The 20,301-nt window shown below is 41.3% G+C and overlaps 1 protein-coding gene across 2 annotated transcripts in view; it reads left to right on the top strand.

Annotated features, from left to right (window-relative positions):
- Nucleotides 1–583: 583 nt before the first annotated feature.
- Nucleotides 584–20,301, top strand: part of Cd247 (CD247 molecule) — a 76,573-nt gene continuing 56,855 nt past the window's right edge. For both annotated transcript variants that reach the window (XM_042677381.1, XM_042677382.1), the window contains exon 1: nt 584–814. In XM_042677381.1, the coding sequence (XP_042533315.1) occupies nt 619–814 (196 nt within the window). In that variant the 5' untranslated portion in view covers nt 584–618. The remainder of the gene's footprint in view (nt 815–20,301) is intronic.

Below are 20,301 nucleotides of genomic sequence, written 5' to 3' on the forward strand. Positions count from 1 at the left end.
CCTCATGCATGCAAGGCAAGCACTCTACCACTGAGCCACCTTCCCAGCCCAAACAAGTACATTTCTTATCAACAAATATTTTCTTTTCACTCTGTGGATTATCTTTTCACTTTTTGATAGTTTGTATTTTAATATTACATTTTATTATATTTAAGTAGCTGTACAAATGGATTGCCATTTAACAAATCAGTTTATGAGCAGAATGCATCTTAATGTGTTGAATGACTTACTCAAGGCCACACAACAAGTAGGTGGTAGGTGAAGATGTCACTGCATTCCAAGGATTTAGCCTGACTGAATTCAGACCTCTATCATTTTTGTCAATTTCCAAAAACTATTTGAGGGTCTAAGAAAATTGTTCTTAGCATTGAAAACTTGCATTTGCCTAGGAACTGACTGTGTTGATCAAAATAAGAAATGGGGAAATATTAGGCAAGATTTCAACAAGAAAAACAAAGAGAGAGACATAATGATCAAATGAGAGAAAAATAAGGTTCAGATCATTGGAGACATACACTCACGCCCTAAACCCTCAAACCTCCAGAGCTTCCTGCCTAGGAACCAAAAGGGGGAGTGCGAGTTTCTCAGTGCTCTTAGAAGGTGCTTTCTCAAAGGCCCATGGTCCTCCACTTCCTGGAGAGGCAGCATCAGAACAAAGCCAGCAGAGACTCCTTCACAGCCTCCTTTCTTCTCCATTGTCCTATCCATAGTTGTCTTGGCTTCGGCATCTTGGCACAGTCCTGGGAGAAGGGCAAGATGAAGTGGAAGATACTTGTTCTGGTGGCCATAATGCAGACACAGTTCTCCAGTACAGGTAAGGCTGATGTCTATTTTGGGGCTGAGGAGTGTTGCAAAGATCATTCAGAGGTAGTGAGGAGTTGTGGAGGAGCTGGTATCTCCTTTGAGTTCTATCCTTCCCAAGTATTGGCTACTTGGCAAGGAGGGATCTGGCCTAATGCAGGAATCTGCTCCGTGACAGCCAAGCTGGGCACGGATTCAAAACTAGCCGTTTGACAGCATGGGCACCCACGTATACATTTTCCAGTGATAAAGGAAGAGGGGCAGTCCTTCATAAGGAAGGTCAGGAGAAAGGAAGGAAAAGAGCAATGGAGGCAGGCAAGCATGGAGAAGCAGAGTGCTTAACAGAAGCTGGATCCGAATATGTCAGTTAGGCTGTATTTTGTGTGACATTTTTCCAGTTGCTAGGTCTTCCTCCACCCGCTCACTATCACCATCACTCTGATCCTTTCCTTTCTCCTTTGTCAACAAAGAACATTTTGCTGGTTCTAGCCTGGGGCCTCCTTGGCCTGAAACACTGCCAGGACAGTGACTAAGTAGGGTTGAGGAAGGAGGGAAGTGACTTGAAGAGGAAGTACCACGTTTGCAGCCTTCCGCAAAGCACTCGTTTTACCACCTTCTGGCCCATAGGGTCCAATGTCTTGGCTCAGCCTGTCATGGCTGCCCCTGAGCCATGGCAAAGGGCTACCCTATGACACACCCATCCCTGCCTCAGCAACTCACCCATTATCCCTTGCCATAGGCGGCTCTGCTACTGAGCAGAAAGGCAGAGATGCTTATCGAATGTAGGAAACCCATGAGAAGAGTCCAGTCACCACCACAAACAATAACCACCCCAGAAGAGAACTTGCTCTACACCTCGTTCCAGTTCATGGAGGCTTGATTTTCTACATGGGTTAGCTTCCACCATGTTTTCTAGCTAGACTCTGGAGAGGAGAATACGTAAAAGGAACACAGAATGCACTGGTGTTATGATGCTTTTGCATCACAAGGGATGAGATGTATTTGAAGCTAAAGAACAATTTGAAGCCATGAACAATCTTTCAAGCTCTACCTTACAGCTCAGCTAGGCCATTAACACATTTCTCTTCCTGCCAGGAGGTTGTTCCTGATGAGGAATATGCAGAGCCCTGGGCTAGCACCTCTCTTGGTGGTTCCATGGGTTTGGTAATCGTGGGGTTTTCTATAAGCTTGTAGCTCTCTTCTCAGAAAGGCCTTGGTGGGTATGAGTCACACTATGAATGGTGCTGTGGGGTCAGGGGACCAGAGTGAGTGCAAAGTAGGCTATACTCCTGGGCAGGGGACAAAGATCCCTCACAGCCTGGGATTCAGGGCTTTATGGAGACCTTGGGAGCAATAGCCCCTGACCTCAGGCTTGGGAGATTGCCTGAGGGACATCATTTAAACGTGGGTGTTTTCTTGCAGTTCCTCACTGGTCCGTTTGCATCAGGCTCTGGGGTTGCAGTAGAGGCAAAGCACAGAGGAGTGGCTGCTGGGTGGTAATGGCCGCCAAGTGCAGTCTATGAAACAAAACCCCACACAGAGGACAGGAGAAACATGGCTGTTTCCACAGTATGGGACAAAACTTCAGGTCCACTGGACTTTGTACTTTGTGCCATGTGTGGCTTCTGTGGAGATGAGAATTTTTCTTTTTAAAACATTTTAGATAAAGCTAATAGGCAAAAGTTTAAAAACTGTCCTAGCACAAAACAAAGTGAAATAAGGCAAGGGAAAGACTTGAGGGGCCTCTAAGATGGGAGACCCATGTGCCCAGCTACCTGAAAGGAGCCGTCTTCCTGTCTGCTGGGCAAAGACTGTCCAGAGAACAGCCGTCAAGGTCATCTCCATTTTCTTTTTTGTTTTTTTTTTATATTAACTTAAAAAAAAACAAATGTAGGTCTTTCCTGTTAGCTTTTCTTTGGAAAAGCCCAGATACTTGGGATCAACACCAGTGATGGCCTTAGTTAGCTTATATGTCTGCCAAGGTGGTTTCTTCTTCATGGGGCTGGAAGAAACAAAGATAGCATAGCTAGTGGCAAGAATACTTTAGCCTGTGAACCCTTAGTGTCTCTAATTCCCTGTGCACCTAGTGGTCAGCATGGTCTTTGTCCTTTCTACATAAGAAAAGGTTTCTCTGTCATTAAGTTATGCATTTTGGAAGATACTTGCTAGATATGCAACCTTGGACAAATTACTGAACCTCTGTGGTCCTTAGATGTCTTGCCTGTCTAGTAAGGGGAGTATTACTTCCTTTGTAGAGATGTGAGGATAGAAAGAGAATGTAATGTGCCACAGGTAAGGGTGTGTGTGTGTGTGTGTGTGTGTGTGTGTGTGTGTGTGTGTGTATAGATAGAAAGATAGATGATAGATGACAATATAGATACAGATGTATATATCTTATACAAACAATAAGTGGATGTTGAATTCAATATTACTATTAGTACATCTTGAACTGAATTTTTGTAAAACTAGAAGAGGAGATAAAAACTCATGGCTAGGATTCTCAGTTTTCTCTTGATTATGTTATTAAGTAGCAATGGCTATTTCCTCTATCGGCTAATATCTAGCTCATCCCTGTTCTAAGTTCTGGGCACACCCACCCAACCCAGAAAACACAGGCCTGATCCCAGTGGTGGGCCCAATGGAGACTGAGGTTCAAAGCTTGGAATGGACATAGGATAAACATTACATCCACCATTATAATTTTTTTGAGTCTCGTGTGGGTGAGTATTCCCCCAAAGTAGAAATATGCCTGGAAAAAATAAAATGTATAATAGTGAAGCGGGGAGAAAACTAGAAACAAAACATACTTATTGGTCCTTGATCAGTGTAGCCTTCCAGATTAAGACTGAGAATTTTTAAAGACACAAACACTAAATCTTTGTTGAAACTGCTGGAAAATAGAGAGGTGAAGGAGATGCTTTTAAATTATGCAGGTACAAGGTTTTTAATAAGTGGTGTTTTCACATTGGTTTATTTTCAACCTCTAGCAGCCTGGCTCTGCATTTCTAACATGCTGCTTGATTCTCCTACTGTGGCCCTTCTGAGACTTGCTGGTCTAAAAACCAGCAAGATGCTGACAAACACATGCAGAAAGTTCTGGGATGCTCTACCTTAGGTACTGTGAGTGCACGCTACAATATTCACTTCTGATTCCTTTTATTTTCTGCTTTTATGGTCTTTGGTGTTGCAGAAAGTTCTGGGATGCTCTACCTTAGGTACTGTAAGTGCACGCTACAATATTCACTTCTGATTCCTTTTATTTTTTGCTTTTATGGTCTTTGGAGTTTATTTGTTTGTTTGTTTGTTTGCCTTTTTTTGTGTGCTGGTTCAGGGGCTTGAACTAAGAGCCTGCGCACTCACTGTCCCTTTGCTTTTTGTGCTCAAGGTTAGCATTCTACCACTTGAGCCACAGCTTCACTTCTGGCTTTTTGGTGGTTAATTGGAGGTAAGAGTCTCATGGACTTTCCTGGCATTGAAGTGTGATCATCAAATCTGAGCCTCCTGACTAACTAGGATTATTATAGGCATAAGCCACAAGAGCCTGGCTGCTTTTGTATTATTTTTTAAATCAGATTTAATTTTTATTTGCTATAAAGATACCCAGCACTATGTCTTACATTTTATTTGGAAGAAATGAGTCTCCAAAGGGAACCCAGACATGTATTTCGGGAATCTTTTTGTGTGTGTGTGTGTGTCTTACATTAACTGAAAATATAAATTCCAGAAAGAGCTCAAAATAGATTTTTTAATATTGTTTAAGCCAAAGCTAGTTCTTATTCACATTAAAAGGATTGTATATTTAATCTACTTGAACATTCAGTCAATATAGTAAAAATAATTAAAATCATTTGACCAATTAATTAAACTACTTTTAGTCACTAACTGCACTAGTCATGTCTCAGTCTAAAAACCAACGTAGATCTCTGAGAAAAAGGATATGTCTGTCTTGCTCTCAGATGTTTCTTTAAGTTTAGATCTGTACCTAGAAGAGAATCACTGCACAATGAATATCAATAAATGCTTGGTGCATGAATTAAAAGACGGGTGAATGAAGGAAATGTAGATATTTCTGTATCGTTTTTGGGTCTACTGTATTGGCATTATTTGAAGCTTACTTCTAGATAGCAATATTAAACAATGTATTTGGAAAAAAAGAAAACTAAACAATAATTAGGAATTAAACTGACAAAGGTGAATAAATGGTTCAAAGTGATTGGTGAGGTCAGCTTAAGATGAAAGCCTGCCATTATTAATTTTTTTTGCTTAACCACATGAAATTCCACTATTTGTTCCTTTTAGAACTGCAAAAAGATAATTTCACATAATTGAGCTAACATTATATCTCAAACATAAAATTTCTCTGATTAGGGAAAAGGAGAAAATAAGAAGTCACCATTAGAGATTGTTCACTAACTAATAAAAGATGCCAAAAAAGAAAAGTGTGTATTATAGCAGAAACCACAGTATGCAATCACCTAACTGCCTTGAAATGTAGAAATAAAATATGTATGGTTAGCAAGATACCTATCTAGCCATGATAGTCAAATTGGATCTAGATTACTAAATAAAGAGTCCAGGCAGCTCTTACTTTTATACTCTCTTAATTTGAGATATTTTAATAAAAATATTATAAAATAATTTGTTAATTTTTTAAAGAATCCATAACAAGCCAGCCCAATGACTTAATATTTGCTTCTTTATGTTCTATTCCAACATTTTTGCTAGTGCATTCATATCTTTTTACATTTTAATCATAAAAAGTTTCATATGCTTTTCTTCTTAATATTTTAAGCATTGCTTTACATGATTATTTCAATTGCTATGTAAACTTTACAGAGTATATGCGCCCTGTTTTCTTCACTATTTCCTTATTCTTGAACATTTATACTCTTTCTAGTGCCTATCGTAACAGTTAATTATACAGAAAAATCTTTACATATAGAACTCTCATTAATTCCTTGGGCAAATCCAGCACTGACAATTGAAAGAATGGATTAATGTAAATGAGCATTTCACAGGAGTATTTCACACCACTCCAAATTCCTATTAAAAGTAATGCTATTGAAGAAAGAAAGTGATTTTCTGATTCTCTGAGCATCTGCAAGTGTGTGGGTCTTCTCTGGGACAGGCTATATGTTGAGAAAGACAGAGGCAATGCAGGTAGAAGGGCTTATCCATGGCCATTGCCGGGTGCTGCGTTGCCCCTCAGAGGCTCATCTGCTTTTGTAAGATGGCGGCAGTAGTACCTAAATGCAGGGCATTGTAGAGTAGAGCTACCATTCAGAAGTGCCTGTGCAACACAGGTGCTTGGAAAGCCATTGTATTATCTTGTGTACCTCAGTTTCCCAATCTTCAGAATAGGAAAATGGCATTTCTCTACACAGTAAAGCACAAGCACTAGACAAGCATGCTTTCTTTTTCTTTCTCAGTCACTCAATTACCTGTAAACTTGGACAGAAATATCTGGTCTTTAGTCTTCTCATCTGTGAGATGAAAAATGACAAGAAGATTGAATATCCCTTTCAGCAACAAAATAAATGATCTGTGGTGGTGAACTTACTAGGTTTTTAATATCAAATTATCTAACCCTCTACCTTCCTCCCACCTTCACCTTGCTGATACTGACTCTCAGAATTTGGAATAGTAAGTTCTTTCTTCTCTGCCACTTTAAATGCTTCTATTCATCTGGCCTACTATCTTATCATAGATTTTAAACATTTTAGCTTGGGCCTGGGGGAGAGGTCCTGGTTAAAAAAAAATCTATGGGTGAAGTGTAATATTTTCTTAGAAACCAATTGTATATTTTTTGGAGGACTATATTGGTGAGGGAGAAAATCGCTTCTTGAGACAGCCATACTGGAGTGGTGGAAATGTTAGGAATTTCCAGTGCTCACTTTGCTTGTCTGTTAGAATTGGTGTTACTCAGCAATAGATTTTCAGGATCAGGAGGATAATAGGTGGAAAATAAATAAAAAGAATTAGACAAAGGACAGGTAGGATTCTGCCCACACCGCAGTGCTCTTTCTATTTGCTGAGTGCTTTCTGACTCTCATGGCCATCACGGCAAGTAGCAGAAAAAAATAGTAGAATTCTTTTTTTATAAGTGAGGACAATGATTCCTAGACATTTGATGATGTTGCTCAAGGATAGGAAGAAGCCTGAAACATATTTCTCTCCTTAGGTCACATATACACTCTCAAATGCTCTCCTTGGCTACTCTATGAGATTCTTCTTCATGGCTATGCATGGATATGTCTAATGACTGAATTCTACAGCAGACTTTTAAGGTCTTCCCTTGTGGAAGCAATTAATCCTATGTTCCTTTCAATATTTGAAGTACTAAATAATATTTTTGATGCTGAATATATAAATGTGCCATCATACTTTTTTCTCTGCTGCATATGACTATTGGGTCATTAATAAAGAACTCTTTTTCTCTGAACTTATATTTCTCCAAAACTTGTTTAACTCATGCTTTCCATTTTATTCTTGATAAATGTATGTATTTTAGAGCTTTACTTGAGAAAGTTGAAATTTATTCTTATATGTGCAGGTATACAATTCCACCAATTCTGCCTAAGATGTTGTAATAAATAAAATTAAAAAAAAACATATTTGAGAGGGTTGGGCCTGAACAACTGTCTATAATAAATCTGTTTGTTAAAAATATGTCTTCTGGGCTAGGAAGGTGGCTCAGTGGTAGAGTGCTTGCCTTGCATGCATGAGGCCCTGGGTTTGATTCCTCAGCACCACATAAGCAAAAAGAAAAAAGCCGGAAGTGGCGCTGTGGCTCAAGTGGTAGAGCACTAGCCTTGAGCTAAAGAGCTGAGGGACAGAGCCCAGGCCCAGAGTTCAGATTCTACAACTGGACCCCTCAAAAAATGTGTGTGTGTGTGTGTGTGTGTGTGTGTGTGTGTGTGTGTGTCTTCGTCAGGGTGCAAAGTTTTATAAGTATGAGATTCACTAGAGGAATAATATACTATTACATATTTGTTTTTTTTACTAAATTTCCAAGAAGTAAGAAAACTGCATTTAAATGGCAAACATCTAAATCAATTTAAATTAGTTATGTCAATTGCCATCTAGGTTGGGCTCAGGGAGTGCAAATCTTTTTGCTGTGGATGAAACAAAGCATCGTAAGAAAGTATGAATGCAGGGCAAAAATGCCCAAAGCATTGCAGAGCCCCTCCAAGAGTGGCTAGTCAAGAAGGACAGATGGGGCAAAGGCAAGAGTTCAGACTTCAGCAGAGTATTTTCAGGAACAATGAATGAATGAGCTATAGATGTTTTACTTTGGCTAGTATGTTCGGCTCAGCTTGGAATGTATACTAACACCAACATCACCATTTAAGCGCAAACAACTCCCTTTTCTTTTGCTTTAGAGCCTAGAAAATTAGGTGCACATGCCTATGTTTCACCAGTTCCTCATCATACAAAATGGTACTGGCTCTAATATGTAGCGTGACTGGCAGTCCTCAATCAGACCTGTCTGATCTCAGATCTCTACGTGGACTGAGAAGAAATGGCACAGAATTAGAGGAAGGGGCAGCGGGGAGTAGAAAAGATAGGATGGAAATGAGGAATGGAGATTGTAGCTGACTTCTTGCTGCAAAAGGCAGATGAAGGAGCAGCCTTCTGCCAGGAGAAGGCCACTGAGCCCAAGTTCCATAGGCTATAGCTTAGTGTAAGGGCTGTTGAAGATGCCTGCCACAGTGTTTTTCCTCTTGCTCTGTATATGCCTTTGTGTGTGTGTGTGTGTGTGTGTGTGTGTGTGTGTGTGTGTGTGTGATGTAGTTTGTGTGTGTGGTTTGCTGTGGGTACATGCAGAAATTCATATGTTGGTGTGTGTGGTCCCTGGGTATGCTTACCTATATGCCAACAGATGTGTGCTGATGTCTCCAGGTATGTATTTTTTGGGCATCAGTGAGTGGCCTTGTTGCATGGTACGTGTGTTTAAGAGAGTTTAAGAAGGAAGGGCAAATGTCACTTAAGCTCAGAGCCTCAGAGTAATCATGGTAGGTGAACAGTGGGGCTAAGATGTCACTGAGTACATTCTAAGGTTTCTGTGGAGAAGAGAAACAAGAAAACAAATGTCCAACCTAGAATCTCTAAGATCTTGGAGAAGCGAGAGTGTTTTTCCCACAGCTTCATAGACTTATTTAACTTGGTCGAGGCCCATTCCCTTCAGAATTCGCCTGTCCTGTAGGTAAGTCTGGAGGTTTTGCTTGTTTGCATCTTTCTTCCCAAAACTTAGAATGTTGACTCTACCCCACCCCCACCTGTGGAAACCCTGTCCACCTCTTCACACTAAGCCCAGGTATATGGGGATCTCCCAGACCCACTATTGTTTTCAAGTGAGAAAATAAGGTGGAAAGTTATTCTCAGTTATTGTTCTGAGAACTCAGGGTTAAAAACCCAACATAAATATTCCCCTATTGTGAGCCTTTCTCATGGGGTGGCCCAGTGCATAAATAGTTTCGGGAACACTTACACATCAACAGAAACTGTTAACAGCTCCCCAAATTCTCACCTCTTCTTCCCACAGCAGTCATTCTATAGTTTTGGCTAAAATGGTCAAAATACATTTTGGTGCTTCTGTTTTTTGTAAGCAATCTAACAAAGTGGCTTCCGATAACCAACTGTGGTGATGAAGATGGTTATACAACTACATATTTGAAGTATCTGACCATTTAAACCATCAGGCTAGCTACTCAATGAATAAAGAGCCACCAAGCTCCTCTCCTGGACCCCCAAGTCGAACAACCCTACATATCGGTGGCCCATCCAGCCCACTAAGCAGTTCTTATAGATGGGCATTGGATGACCAATGATCTGCGAGTAAAAGAAAACTTTTTTGGTTCCGGAAATCATGTTCTTGGTTTTTACAAGGCCTGAATTTACCTTCAAACTCACTTCTTTATGTGGTCTGGTCTCATTTTACCACTTTTGCAGACCTGTGCTAATTTCCATGCTGAGTTTAGTAGCAAAGGAAGCATACATGGATTGGATACCACCCAGGACTGTTTTTGAGTTAGACTAGAAAGCTTCAGAAATTCCTCCTTTGATTTCTCAGAGCAGAGAGCAATCTTTGTCTTTTCTCTCACTTAACTATCAATGCATCAAAGCCTTAACCTATATAAAATACACAAATGCTTTCTGGCCAAAATGAATCTTATCCATTTTCTTTGGGTTCCAATGGGAACAATAAAGATGGAACTACAAAAGGTTGGCAAAGAGGATTATTCTTTTTCTTTCTACTAAGTATAGAGGCTTCAAAAGAACATCTCAGAAAGTCAAATAATTGTATCAACCACTGCTCACCCATCCATCTCCCCGCTGACCTGGCCTGTGAAATCCCCTTTAAAAATCTTGGCTAGCTCTCACCTGGCCCGTGCAAATGCTATATTGTTAAATGGCCCATCCGTAATTCCATGAGAGGTTGATATAAAGCAAACTCTGGCCATTTCAATGGAGCATCTCATCAGGGAATAGCTCTTTACGATGGGGGTGATCAGATGACTCTAATTTTCAAAGCTTTATAGCCTTGTGTTGGAGAGGGAGAGACTAGAAATGGGTAGTGAATAGAGTCATAGCACAAATGCTTGTAAATCCAAGGAGGCTAAGGCAGAATAACAAAGAAAAGATTTAGGAAGCAATTTTTAAAAATCTTTATGTCAATTTCTTGAAATCGTTTGTTTGGAAATCATTTCTTTGAAATCATTATTTCTTTCTAGTTACAGTTCTAAACATAAAGTCTCAGACCTAAAGTTGATCTAATTGCTTTCTGATTTAGTTACCATCTATAATGTCCTCAGAAAATTCTTATCAGCCATTTTGAAGAACACAAAATGATCTAGATGAAAGGGAGAAAGAGTGGATTTGGCAGCATAGCGGTTTTCAAGTTTGAGGTTGAACATTTTCCAGTAGCATTCAAGCCTGGAGCAATTTATTTTAAAACCAAACAAAAAGATAACTTCCCAATTGGTCAACCATATGAGATTTAATACAACATGACTGACAAAATCTTGATTTACTGGTTCATTTAGAACTATAGGGTTTGCTTGATTATGAACACTTCCTGATCAGTCTCTTCAAAGCCTGTTCTATTTCTACCAAATTTAATCCTGTGTAATTTTCTTTCTTTCCTATCACCTTCCTTTCTGCTCTTTGAAGGTTAAAACAATCTTTTCAGAAGGAATAAGCAATCTGTCATATTATTGGGATTTTGAGTTTTTAAAATTTGAAATAATGTAATATAAAAAAAATTGAGGTTAGCCAGGTGCTGGTGGCTCATGCCTATAATCTTAGCTGAGATCTGAGAATCATGGTTTGAAGACAGCTAAGACAGAAAAATCCATGAGACTCTTGTCTCCAATAAACTACTCAGAAAAGCCAGAAATGGCACTGTGGCTCAAGTAGTAGAGTACTAACGTTGAGCACAAAGAGGCTCAGGAACAATGCCCAGAACTTGAGTTCAAGCTCCAGGATTGCCAGTAAGTAAGTAAGTTAAGTTAATTAATTAATTAATTAATTGATGTCTCCCTTTATTTATTTAATTTTTTTGGGGTCCGGTCATGGGGCCTGAACTCTGGGCCTGGGTGCTGTCCCTCAGCTCTTCAGCTCAAGGCTAGCGCTCTACCAGTTGAGCCACAGCGCCACTTCCGGCTTTTTTCTTTTAGCTTATGTGGTGCTGAGGAATGGAACCCAGGGCCTCATGCATGCAAAGCAAGTGCTCTACCACTGAGCCACCTTCCCAGCTCCTGATGTCTCCCTTTAATGACATATTTAGGACAATATGACTCTGATATATTTATTTCTATGAGCAATTAACCTGGGTTTTGCGAAGTCTTCAGGAATGCACCTCTCACATCAAATGTGGTGACCTTGTATCTAAGATGGAGAGTAGGGGTGTGGCCACTGAGTTTTCCCTTCAGTGATACAAATAGCAGAGAGAGAATCACAGAATGTGTGAGCTGGAATAAGACCATAGAGATCTCCAAGCTCTGCTTCTAGATACTGTCAGGGTAGAAAGGGTGGCATAAGACAACAAGAGGAAATGAGACAAACCAAAAAAGAAATTGCGATGTAATAAGCAAGTGGCAGAGTTGGCACTTGAACACAGTGCTCTTGATTCTTGATCTAGTTGTTGGTCTTATGGCCTACTAAGCTGCTCTTTCCTAAGTAAATGGTGCTTCAATGCTAGCCATTTGATATCTGATATGTCTGAGAGTCCCTATGTGGGAATGGCAACCAAAACATAGCTGCAGATAACCAGACAAGTTTACTTAGCCATCCTTCCCATAGGGCTCAGGCTAGGCCATACCTATGATGGTCATAGGTAAGGGATGGCTTTCAATGACTTCAGGGGGTGCAGAAAGACAGAGTCACCTTTACAGATAAGAAATGCTCAGACAGGCCAGGCACCGGTGGCTCAAGCCTGTAATCCTAGCCACTCAGGAGGCTGAGATCTGAGGATCACGGTTCAAAGCCAGCCCAGGCAGGAAACTCCGTGAGACTTTTTTTTTTTTGGTCAGTTGGGGGGCTTGAACTCTGGGCCTGAGCACTGTCCCTCAGCTTTTCAGCTCAAGGCTAGTGCTCTACCACTTGAGCTACAGCACCACTTCCAGTTTTCTGATGGTTTATTGGAGATAAGAGTTTCACGGACTTTGAACCTCGATCCTCAGATCTCATCCTCCTGAGTAGCTAGGATTACAGGTGTGAGCCACCGTCGCCCGGCCCTCCGTGAAACTATCTCCAATAAACCACTAGAAAACCGGAAGTGGCGCTGTGGCTCAAGTGGTCGAGCGCTCTCCTTGAGCTGAACAGCTGAGGGACAGCGCCCAGGCCCAGAGTTCAAGCCCCATGACCAACAAAAAAGAAAGAAAGGAAGGAAGAGAGAGAGAGAAAGAAAGAAAGAGAGAGAGAGAGAGAGAGAGAGAGAGAGAGAGAAAGAAAGAAAGAAAGAAAGAAAGAAAGAAAGAAAGAAAGAAAGAAAGAAAGAAAGAAAGAAAGAAAGAAAGAAAAAAAGAAAGAAAGAAAGAAAGAAGGAAAGAAATGTTCCTCAAAAAACTAAACATCACAAGCTAGGATACCATAAAGACACTTGCACATACATCCATGTTCCTTGAGGCACTATTCACAATAGCCAAGTTATGGAAACAGCCCAGATGCCCTAAAATAGATGAGAAAATCCAAAAACTGTGGCACCTATATAAAATAGAATTATCCATAGCCATTAGAAAGAATAATATTATATCATTTGCAGGGAAATGGATGGACCCAGAACAAATCATGTTAAGTGAGGAAAGCCAAGCTCTAATATACACTAGATCATGTTAAGTTATACAGGACTCTAGACATTCACCGCAGTGAGAGATTCTTAGGAGGGAACACAAAGGCACAATGTCTATGTGCATCTGATCATATGAAATAATATTTATTGAAATGAACTTCAGGAAATGGAAACAAACAAACAAACAAAAAGAAAGCTGTTGACACTGCTGAAGAGCCTTCCTTCTTCTTGGGCTTTTTCTTAAACTCAGGGCCTAGGCATTGTCCCTGAGCTTTTTCACTCAAAGCTAGTGCTCTACCACTTGAACCACAGCTCCATTTCTTGCTTTTTGATGGTTAATTGGAGATGAGTTTCATAGCTGGCTTTGAACCAGAATTCTCAGATCTCAACCCTCTGAGTAGTTAGCTAGGATTATAACCTTGAGCCACTGGCACCTAGCTGAGCTTCCTTTCTTGTCACTCCACTTCTAAGGAGCACATTTCCATTGTCCCCATTTTTTTACCCTGTAGTGCCATGGGCCCTGCTAACTGCCTACTCACAGGGCAACAGGTTACTGGAGGGCAAAGGTGCATAAGCGCCAGCCAGTTCTTGGGCTTGAACTCATGGCTTTGAGCTCTTGTCTAACACTCTACCACTTGAGCCATACCTCTACTTCCAGCTTTTTATTGTTTAATTGGAGATACGATACTTGAACTTTTCTACCCTGGCTATCTTCATACCATGATCTCCAGTTCTCATCCTCCTGAGTAGCTAGATTACAGGTATGGGCTACTAGTGCCTGGCTTTCTTTTCTTTTAAATTTTAAATTTATTTGTTTATTTTTAATTTTTTGTACTGGTAATTTTGTATGGTCCATGAATAATGTTATAAATACCCCAATAATGCTTGGCAAAGAAAAGTTCCTCACCCCTGAAAGATGTTCCCTAAAAGTTCGATAAGCAAACCAGTGACTCAAGTGCCTTGTATTATTAATATTTCCAGACTAAGAAAAGATATTATGATTGTACATTAAAAATACCATCTGAGTAACAGGAATCCTTCCACTCACTGGATGAGGCCCTTGGGAAGTTTGTGTAAGAGAATATTATAACAATATTTAAGAGGGCTGTTTAAGGGAAAGCCTTAGTGAGTTATTTAGTATTATAAGGACTCATTTTTTTACTTAGTTCCATTAATTAGATTTTTTTAGAATTGACAGATTTGTTATACTTTTGTAGAGATCTGCTCAGACTTTCTTTATCTTTATCTTCCAATGCATGAGATTCATAAAGATGGGCGAACTAATAGTTAGGTCTCAGCAGGTCTCTTTAAAGGCTTTCTGTGAGGTCCCTTCTACCTGACACTTCCATCCCTTGTCCTGGCTCCCCTGTACTGGCAAAGAGGAACAGATAATGTCTTACTGTACCAATAAGTCAATGCATCTCTGATTTTGATAGGACTGTCCAGTACCATGGTGACTGATCAGTGACCTGCTGATCCAAGCCCTAGGAAGAAGACTAAAATTAATTAGAACTGCTCTCCCTTCCCCAACAAGTAATTTTCTTATTGGTGAAGAGGGTGAAATTTAAGAATGTATTTCAAGCTGGGTGCTGGTGGTTCATGCCTGTAATCATAGCTACACAAGAGGCTGAGATCTGAGGAGTACAGTTCAAAGCCAGCTCAGGCACGAAGTCCATGAGCTGGATGTGGAGCTGTGGCTCAAATGGTAGAGTGCTAGCCTTGAGCAAAAGAACCTCAGGGACAACACCCAGACTCTGAGTTCATGCCCCAGGACCAGCACACACATACCGAAAGAATTCACTTTATTTTCAGAATATTTTATATAGAGAGAAATAAAACACAGAACATAGGAATTTTGTGTTTTTGATCAAGCTCTATTTAAGTCAGGGACTGCAGTGGTTGGTCCCAGCTGTTGCTCTCAGAACACAATATCAAGCAGAGAAGGAAATGTCTGATTCTGATGAAGTGGCACGAGTGGCTGTAACAGCATTTGTGGCGAGAGGTTGGTGTTGTGATTCATGCATTAGGGCAATTCATCCTTGGCACTTCTATTGATATCCCCATTTTTTACAGGAGGGGAACTAAGGCCTAGAGGTACATGGCTAGCAGCAGGAGCTTTCGAGCTGTTAGGCTGGCTTCTGAGCACCTGCAGCCTGAAGTGCATTGCTCTCAGACTATCTTGTCTCCTCAAGGGGGCCAGACAGAACTCTATGAGCTCAGACATGTGGTCAGTGGTTCATTGCTCCTTCTGATGTTGGCTAGGAACTTTGAGGGAAAGGGTTGAAGTTTATTTGCCATGTGGAGAAAGGAGTTAGAAAAGGACAGATCTGGTGGAGGGGACAGGATGTTCCACCCAGGAAACCCAGAAACACCCGCCGTGGCTCTTGGTAGCCCCTCCCGCTTCTGAACCTCCTTCCTTACCCTCAAGCTCAGTCTGGAAGGTAGAACCTGGTGATACGGCCTTTGTTACCCAGCATGGCGCCCATTTCGGTGGGATCTTCCTGTGTGAGTTGGGGGAGAGTGTGGTCAGGGAAGTGAGGAGGGGTTGCTCCAGCTCTCCATGTTGCCCTCTGCTGTGATCAGCTGTTCTTCTTGTCCCGACTCCTGAAGAATGTGCCCACTGAGGTTTATTCCAAAGATGCTCTTCCCCAAACGTCTGCAGGATTCTAATGTCCTACTGCACAAAGAGAGGACTTTCATCTTGGAAACACAAGTTCAAGGTCACTCAAAGGTTTTATTTGCTATTGTTGAATGTCAGGACTTTTCCAGAAGTCTTCTGTTTGTAATGCATTTCCTAATCCTAGAGGGAATGGAGGGAGATGTGGTTAACCAGTGTCCAAAGTCATACAAATTGATTCCTCCCATGGTATTTGTTTTTCTAGTGAAAACTCATTAAGTAGTTTGCAGAATAGAGTTCAAGAAAGATTCCAATTGAGAGGTGCAAAATGCAAGGGCTCTGAGAGGGGGTTCTCAGAGGCATGCTGAAGAGATAAAAGGAGGTAGGATTGGAATGGGTCAGGTTTATAGGGGGGAAGAAGGACCCAAGAAAAAGAAAACAAGACACTGAGGCAGAAGATTGTAAGTGCCTAGCCAAGCACCTCTCCCACACCTTTGGCAGGCCCTGTAAAGCAATCCTCTGCCAGTGATGAACTGGCCACCTGCTACTCCTCACTCATGGCAGCTCAGAGGTAGCCCTTCCGTATTGCTCCTAGGATATGTTGTCCTCGTCATCACTAGGCGTAGCTAGCTTGATAACACTCTCTTTACTGATCTCCTTCTCTTTCTTGCCTCGTTTCCCTATTTTATTACTGTATCAGTCCAGACTGGGTAAGTTATAAAGAATAGAGATGCTCTTGATTCTTATTCTCTCTCTTGGTTCTAGACCAATGTTGAGAATGCATCAGGTAATGTCCTTCTTGCTGGCAATGGTCCAAGGGTTGCAAGAAACAAGGAACCTGTGTAGGTGTGTGCACATGTGCATGCGTGCATGTATGTGTGTCCTGGTCCCTCTCCCTCTTTCCAAAAAGCCACCAATATTCAGTTATGGGACCTTCATCCTGGTGACTTTGTCTAATCATTACCTCTCCCAAAGACCCCACTTTGCATTCTGTGGTCAGATTTAGTCTCTGATACTTCACATGGGGATTACACATTCACATGAGTTTTCAGAGAGGGCAAACTGTATTCAAACCACAGCATTGTTCAGTTTCTTGAGGATGCTGTAATAAAATATTACAAGCCAGTGGTTTATGGGATCTGAAATCAAGTCATTGAAAGGCTGGTTCCTTCTGAGGATCACAAGGGAGATCCTCTTCTATGCCTGTTTGTGGCTTCTGGTGGCTTGCTGGTGATCTTGGCTTGTACACACTTCACCTTAATTTCTGCTTTCATTTTCAAACGGTATTCTCTTTGTGAGTGTGTCTCTGTGTCCATGTGTCTTTGTTTTGTAAAGACACAGTCATATTGTACAGGCCATCCTCATGACCCCACCTTAACTCGATCATCTGCAAAGTCATATTCACAGATACAGAGGAGTAGTACCAACATTGTTAGGGGGATACAAGTCAACCTATAATACCTTCCAGTGCTTTCTGGAGTAACCCCCCTGAATACTCTCTGTCCTTTAAATGTTGTCTCACCATATGCTTCTAGAAGAACTCAAACTAAGACACTCTTTTTTAAAAAAAAAATTTAATTATCTTTAAGTAGTTGTACAAAGAAGTTCTCATTCTACAGTATATAAGCACAAAGTTTCTGACAACATTGTCACCCATCTCTCTTAACCCATCCCTTCTCTCACTTTTTTTCTTTAATTGAAATTAGGTGATTACATAAATTTCACATATCTCACAGTATTGTGGCATAGTGATACTTAGAGTCACAAACACATTTTAACTTTCACAAGGACTAAGATACTCTTAAAGATACTACTTCAGGGGTACAGAGAGATTGTGAAACTTCCCTGGCACCACGTAAGGAGTCCTTGTATTAATCCTAGTTTGACTCAATCAGTTTTGTACTTGAAAACAAGAATATGCTTCTCAATTTCTCTGAAGACTAGCTGCCAAGGTTATTCTAAGACAGTTTCTTTGTTTTAAATGTTGACTTCTTTTCTCCATGACATGACTCAGTGGGGAAAAGAAAGAGGCAAATCAACCCATAAGATATCTCTTATGTCTTATGGCAAATGTCTCTGCCATTGGGCATCTCTCAGGGGAAGATCCTTGCAGCCCAATGACCTCGTGGGCTCCTGACAAAATGACTGGCCTAGATGCAAAGCATAAAGTTGCTGAGCCAGCTGTCCCTTCCTCCTCTGAGGAAGATGGAATAAGTGTGTGTCATGGGAGGGTGCCTCACCCTTCAGGGGCACTGGGATTGCCCTTTCGAGAAACATCACCAGCACATTCGGCAGTCTTGAAATGAGTCTGTACAGTGGTTTTAGCAGAATTTGTTCTGGATTTTACACAGTTCTTTCCATTTCAAACCCTTCTTTCTCCATGTCTACATCTTAGACTCACATAGCAGTAAACTAGCAGAGGGACCCTGACAGAAAGAGAGGCCAATGTGCAGCTGGGCTTGGCCCCTCCTGCTTTCTGCAGATGTCCTGGGCTGGGGAAGGAAGAACCAAGATGGTGTTTTCAGGTCACAGCTGCCAGAGCCCCCACCTGGGGGCTGAGTGGCTCCAGCTCACTTCTGTGCCAACAAGTGCTCTCCTAGGGGAGCAGTGGGAATTGGCCACTTGTCCCAGAAGCTTTCTGCAGTAAATATTTGGGAAATTGGGTCAGGGTTCAGCCCTTACTTGCAAAAAAAAGATTGTGAGGTAAGAATATGTTTTAATTCTTCTGAGACTTAACCAGGTATATAGGCCAGGACTAGGGATGATCTTGATTGAAGGAGGATGTGTGTGTGTGTGTGTGTGTAAGAGAGAGAATGAAGAAATGAGGAAGGAACAAGATATATTAACAATATATTAGTGGAAATAATATACATTTCTACAATTCCTTTTTTATTAGCAAGCAGCATCTTAGGTGGACTTAGGACATGGGGGTTTGTGAGAGCGGACTGTTGGCTGGTGGCAGCACCCCTCTATTCCACCAATTTCACATGGCCTCTGCTTGTGCAGGGAGGATGCTGTGCATACCAGCTGTGCCGCTCAGCTGAGGGCTAAGAGCCCAGGCTCTGGGGCTACAACATTCACTGTGTGTCTTCAAGGCAAATAAAAGCTCTTTAGGTGCTGGGGTCGATGTGGACATGGATATCTACCTCAAATGATATACGGTAATTATACTGTGCTGACTCATGTGTGCATGCAACTGTTGTATCACTCACTAACTTTTCAGGCCAGTTTATTTTGCTTTTCCACCTGAAAGATTCTTGAGGCAGTGCCCTTGATATTTATTTCTTGGTGTACTCTTATTCCTAAAGTCTTTACCTTTGACCCTTCAAGTGATAACCTGGTAGTTAGACATGATCGTTCTGAACAATCAGATGGTAAATCTTGTAGGCTTCCTGGGCTGTATGCTCCCTGACCCAACTACACAACTCTGTTGTAGCACAAAATCAGCCATGCACATACAAATGCCTATGTGGAGATGTTCTAATAAAACTATTTACGAAAACAGGCAGCTGCTCATACTCCTTTTGGCCTATGAGTTAGACTTTGCTCACCCCTGGTTAAGAGCACTGAGAGCAGAAGTCAGATGCCTGATCCATTTCAGCCTTCACCTCTTCTTACTCCTGGTTTTTTATCTCGCATTTGCAAGGCACCTCACTGTTAAGCATTTACCCACCTCTGCTGGCTCCCATCCCATTGCACCAGGAAGAAACAATGGCAAGCCAGGGAAACAAGGAGAGACACTTCTTAACTGAATGGTTGGTCAGGCTTAAAAGCAAAAGATAATATGCATTTGTTGGGGTGGCAGCATCCTCAAGGCAGATAGTCCTTTCACTAAACAGAGATGGAAAACCAAATGTGATTCAGCTGGCCTAAGTGATAAAACATGTTTGTTTCTATTCTCTGACTTGCTGTGTTTGTGGAGACTTTAGTTATAAGAGTTTCTATTCTCGGGAACTTACATATAGCATATCACAATACATGGTTTGTCTTCAAAATCACCCTAACAGGGTGGAGGGCAAATATGAGAATGTGTTCTACAAGTGCTTCTTTACTGAAATGTTTGGAGATCATTAGATGAAGGCTAATAAACAACATGTACATAGCATACAAACTACCTTTCTCATTTCTACCAGAAGCTCTGGTTGTAAGGCAAGTGTAAGGTCTGCTCCTTGAAGCAAAGTCTCTGCCCAGTACCTATGTTAGCTAGGCAACTAGCACACCTGGAAGAAGTCACATCTGCATCCACTAAGGTCACATCTGGATTCAATGTGGCCACACCTTTCCTGGCCTCTACCCTAGATAAGACCTAGCCAAGGGACAGATGTGCTCTTTCCCAGCCACGTAGAGTGCCAACATGGCTGGTGCCAGCCGAAACGATGAATAAACCTACCCCTTACCTGAATACCATGTGTGTGGTGTTATTCTTATTCAGCCTCTTCTTTAAAAACCTAACAGAAAGGATGGCAGGTTCTATTTTCAGCTCTTGTATCACCTTCAAAAATTTGTTGATTTTAAAAATAAAATCACCCAGCATCCTTTTAAGGAGAGATGAAAACAGACTAGAATTACAGAGCAATAAGAGACTGGATAA

The sequence above is a fragment of the Dipodomys spectabilis genome, unplaced genomic scaffold (assembly GCF_019054845.1).
Source record: "Dipodomys spectabilis isolate Male_0828 unplaced genomic scaffold, ASM1905484v1 ptg000036l, whole genome shotgun sequence".
Taxonomy (NCBI): domain Eukaryota; kingdom Metazoa; phylum Chordata; class Mammalia; order Rodentia; family Heteromyidae; genus Dipodomys; species Dipodomys spectabilis.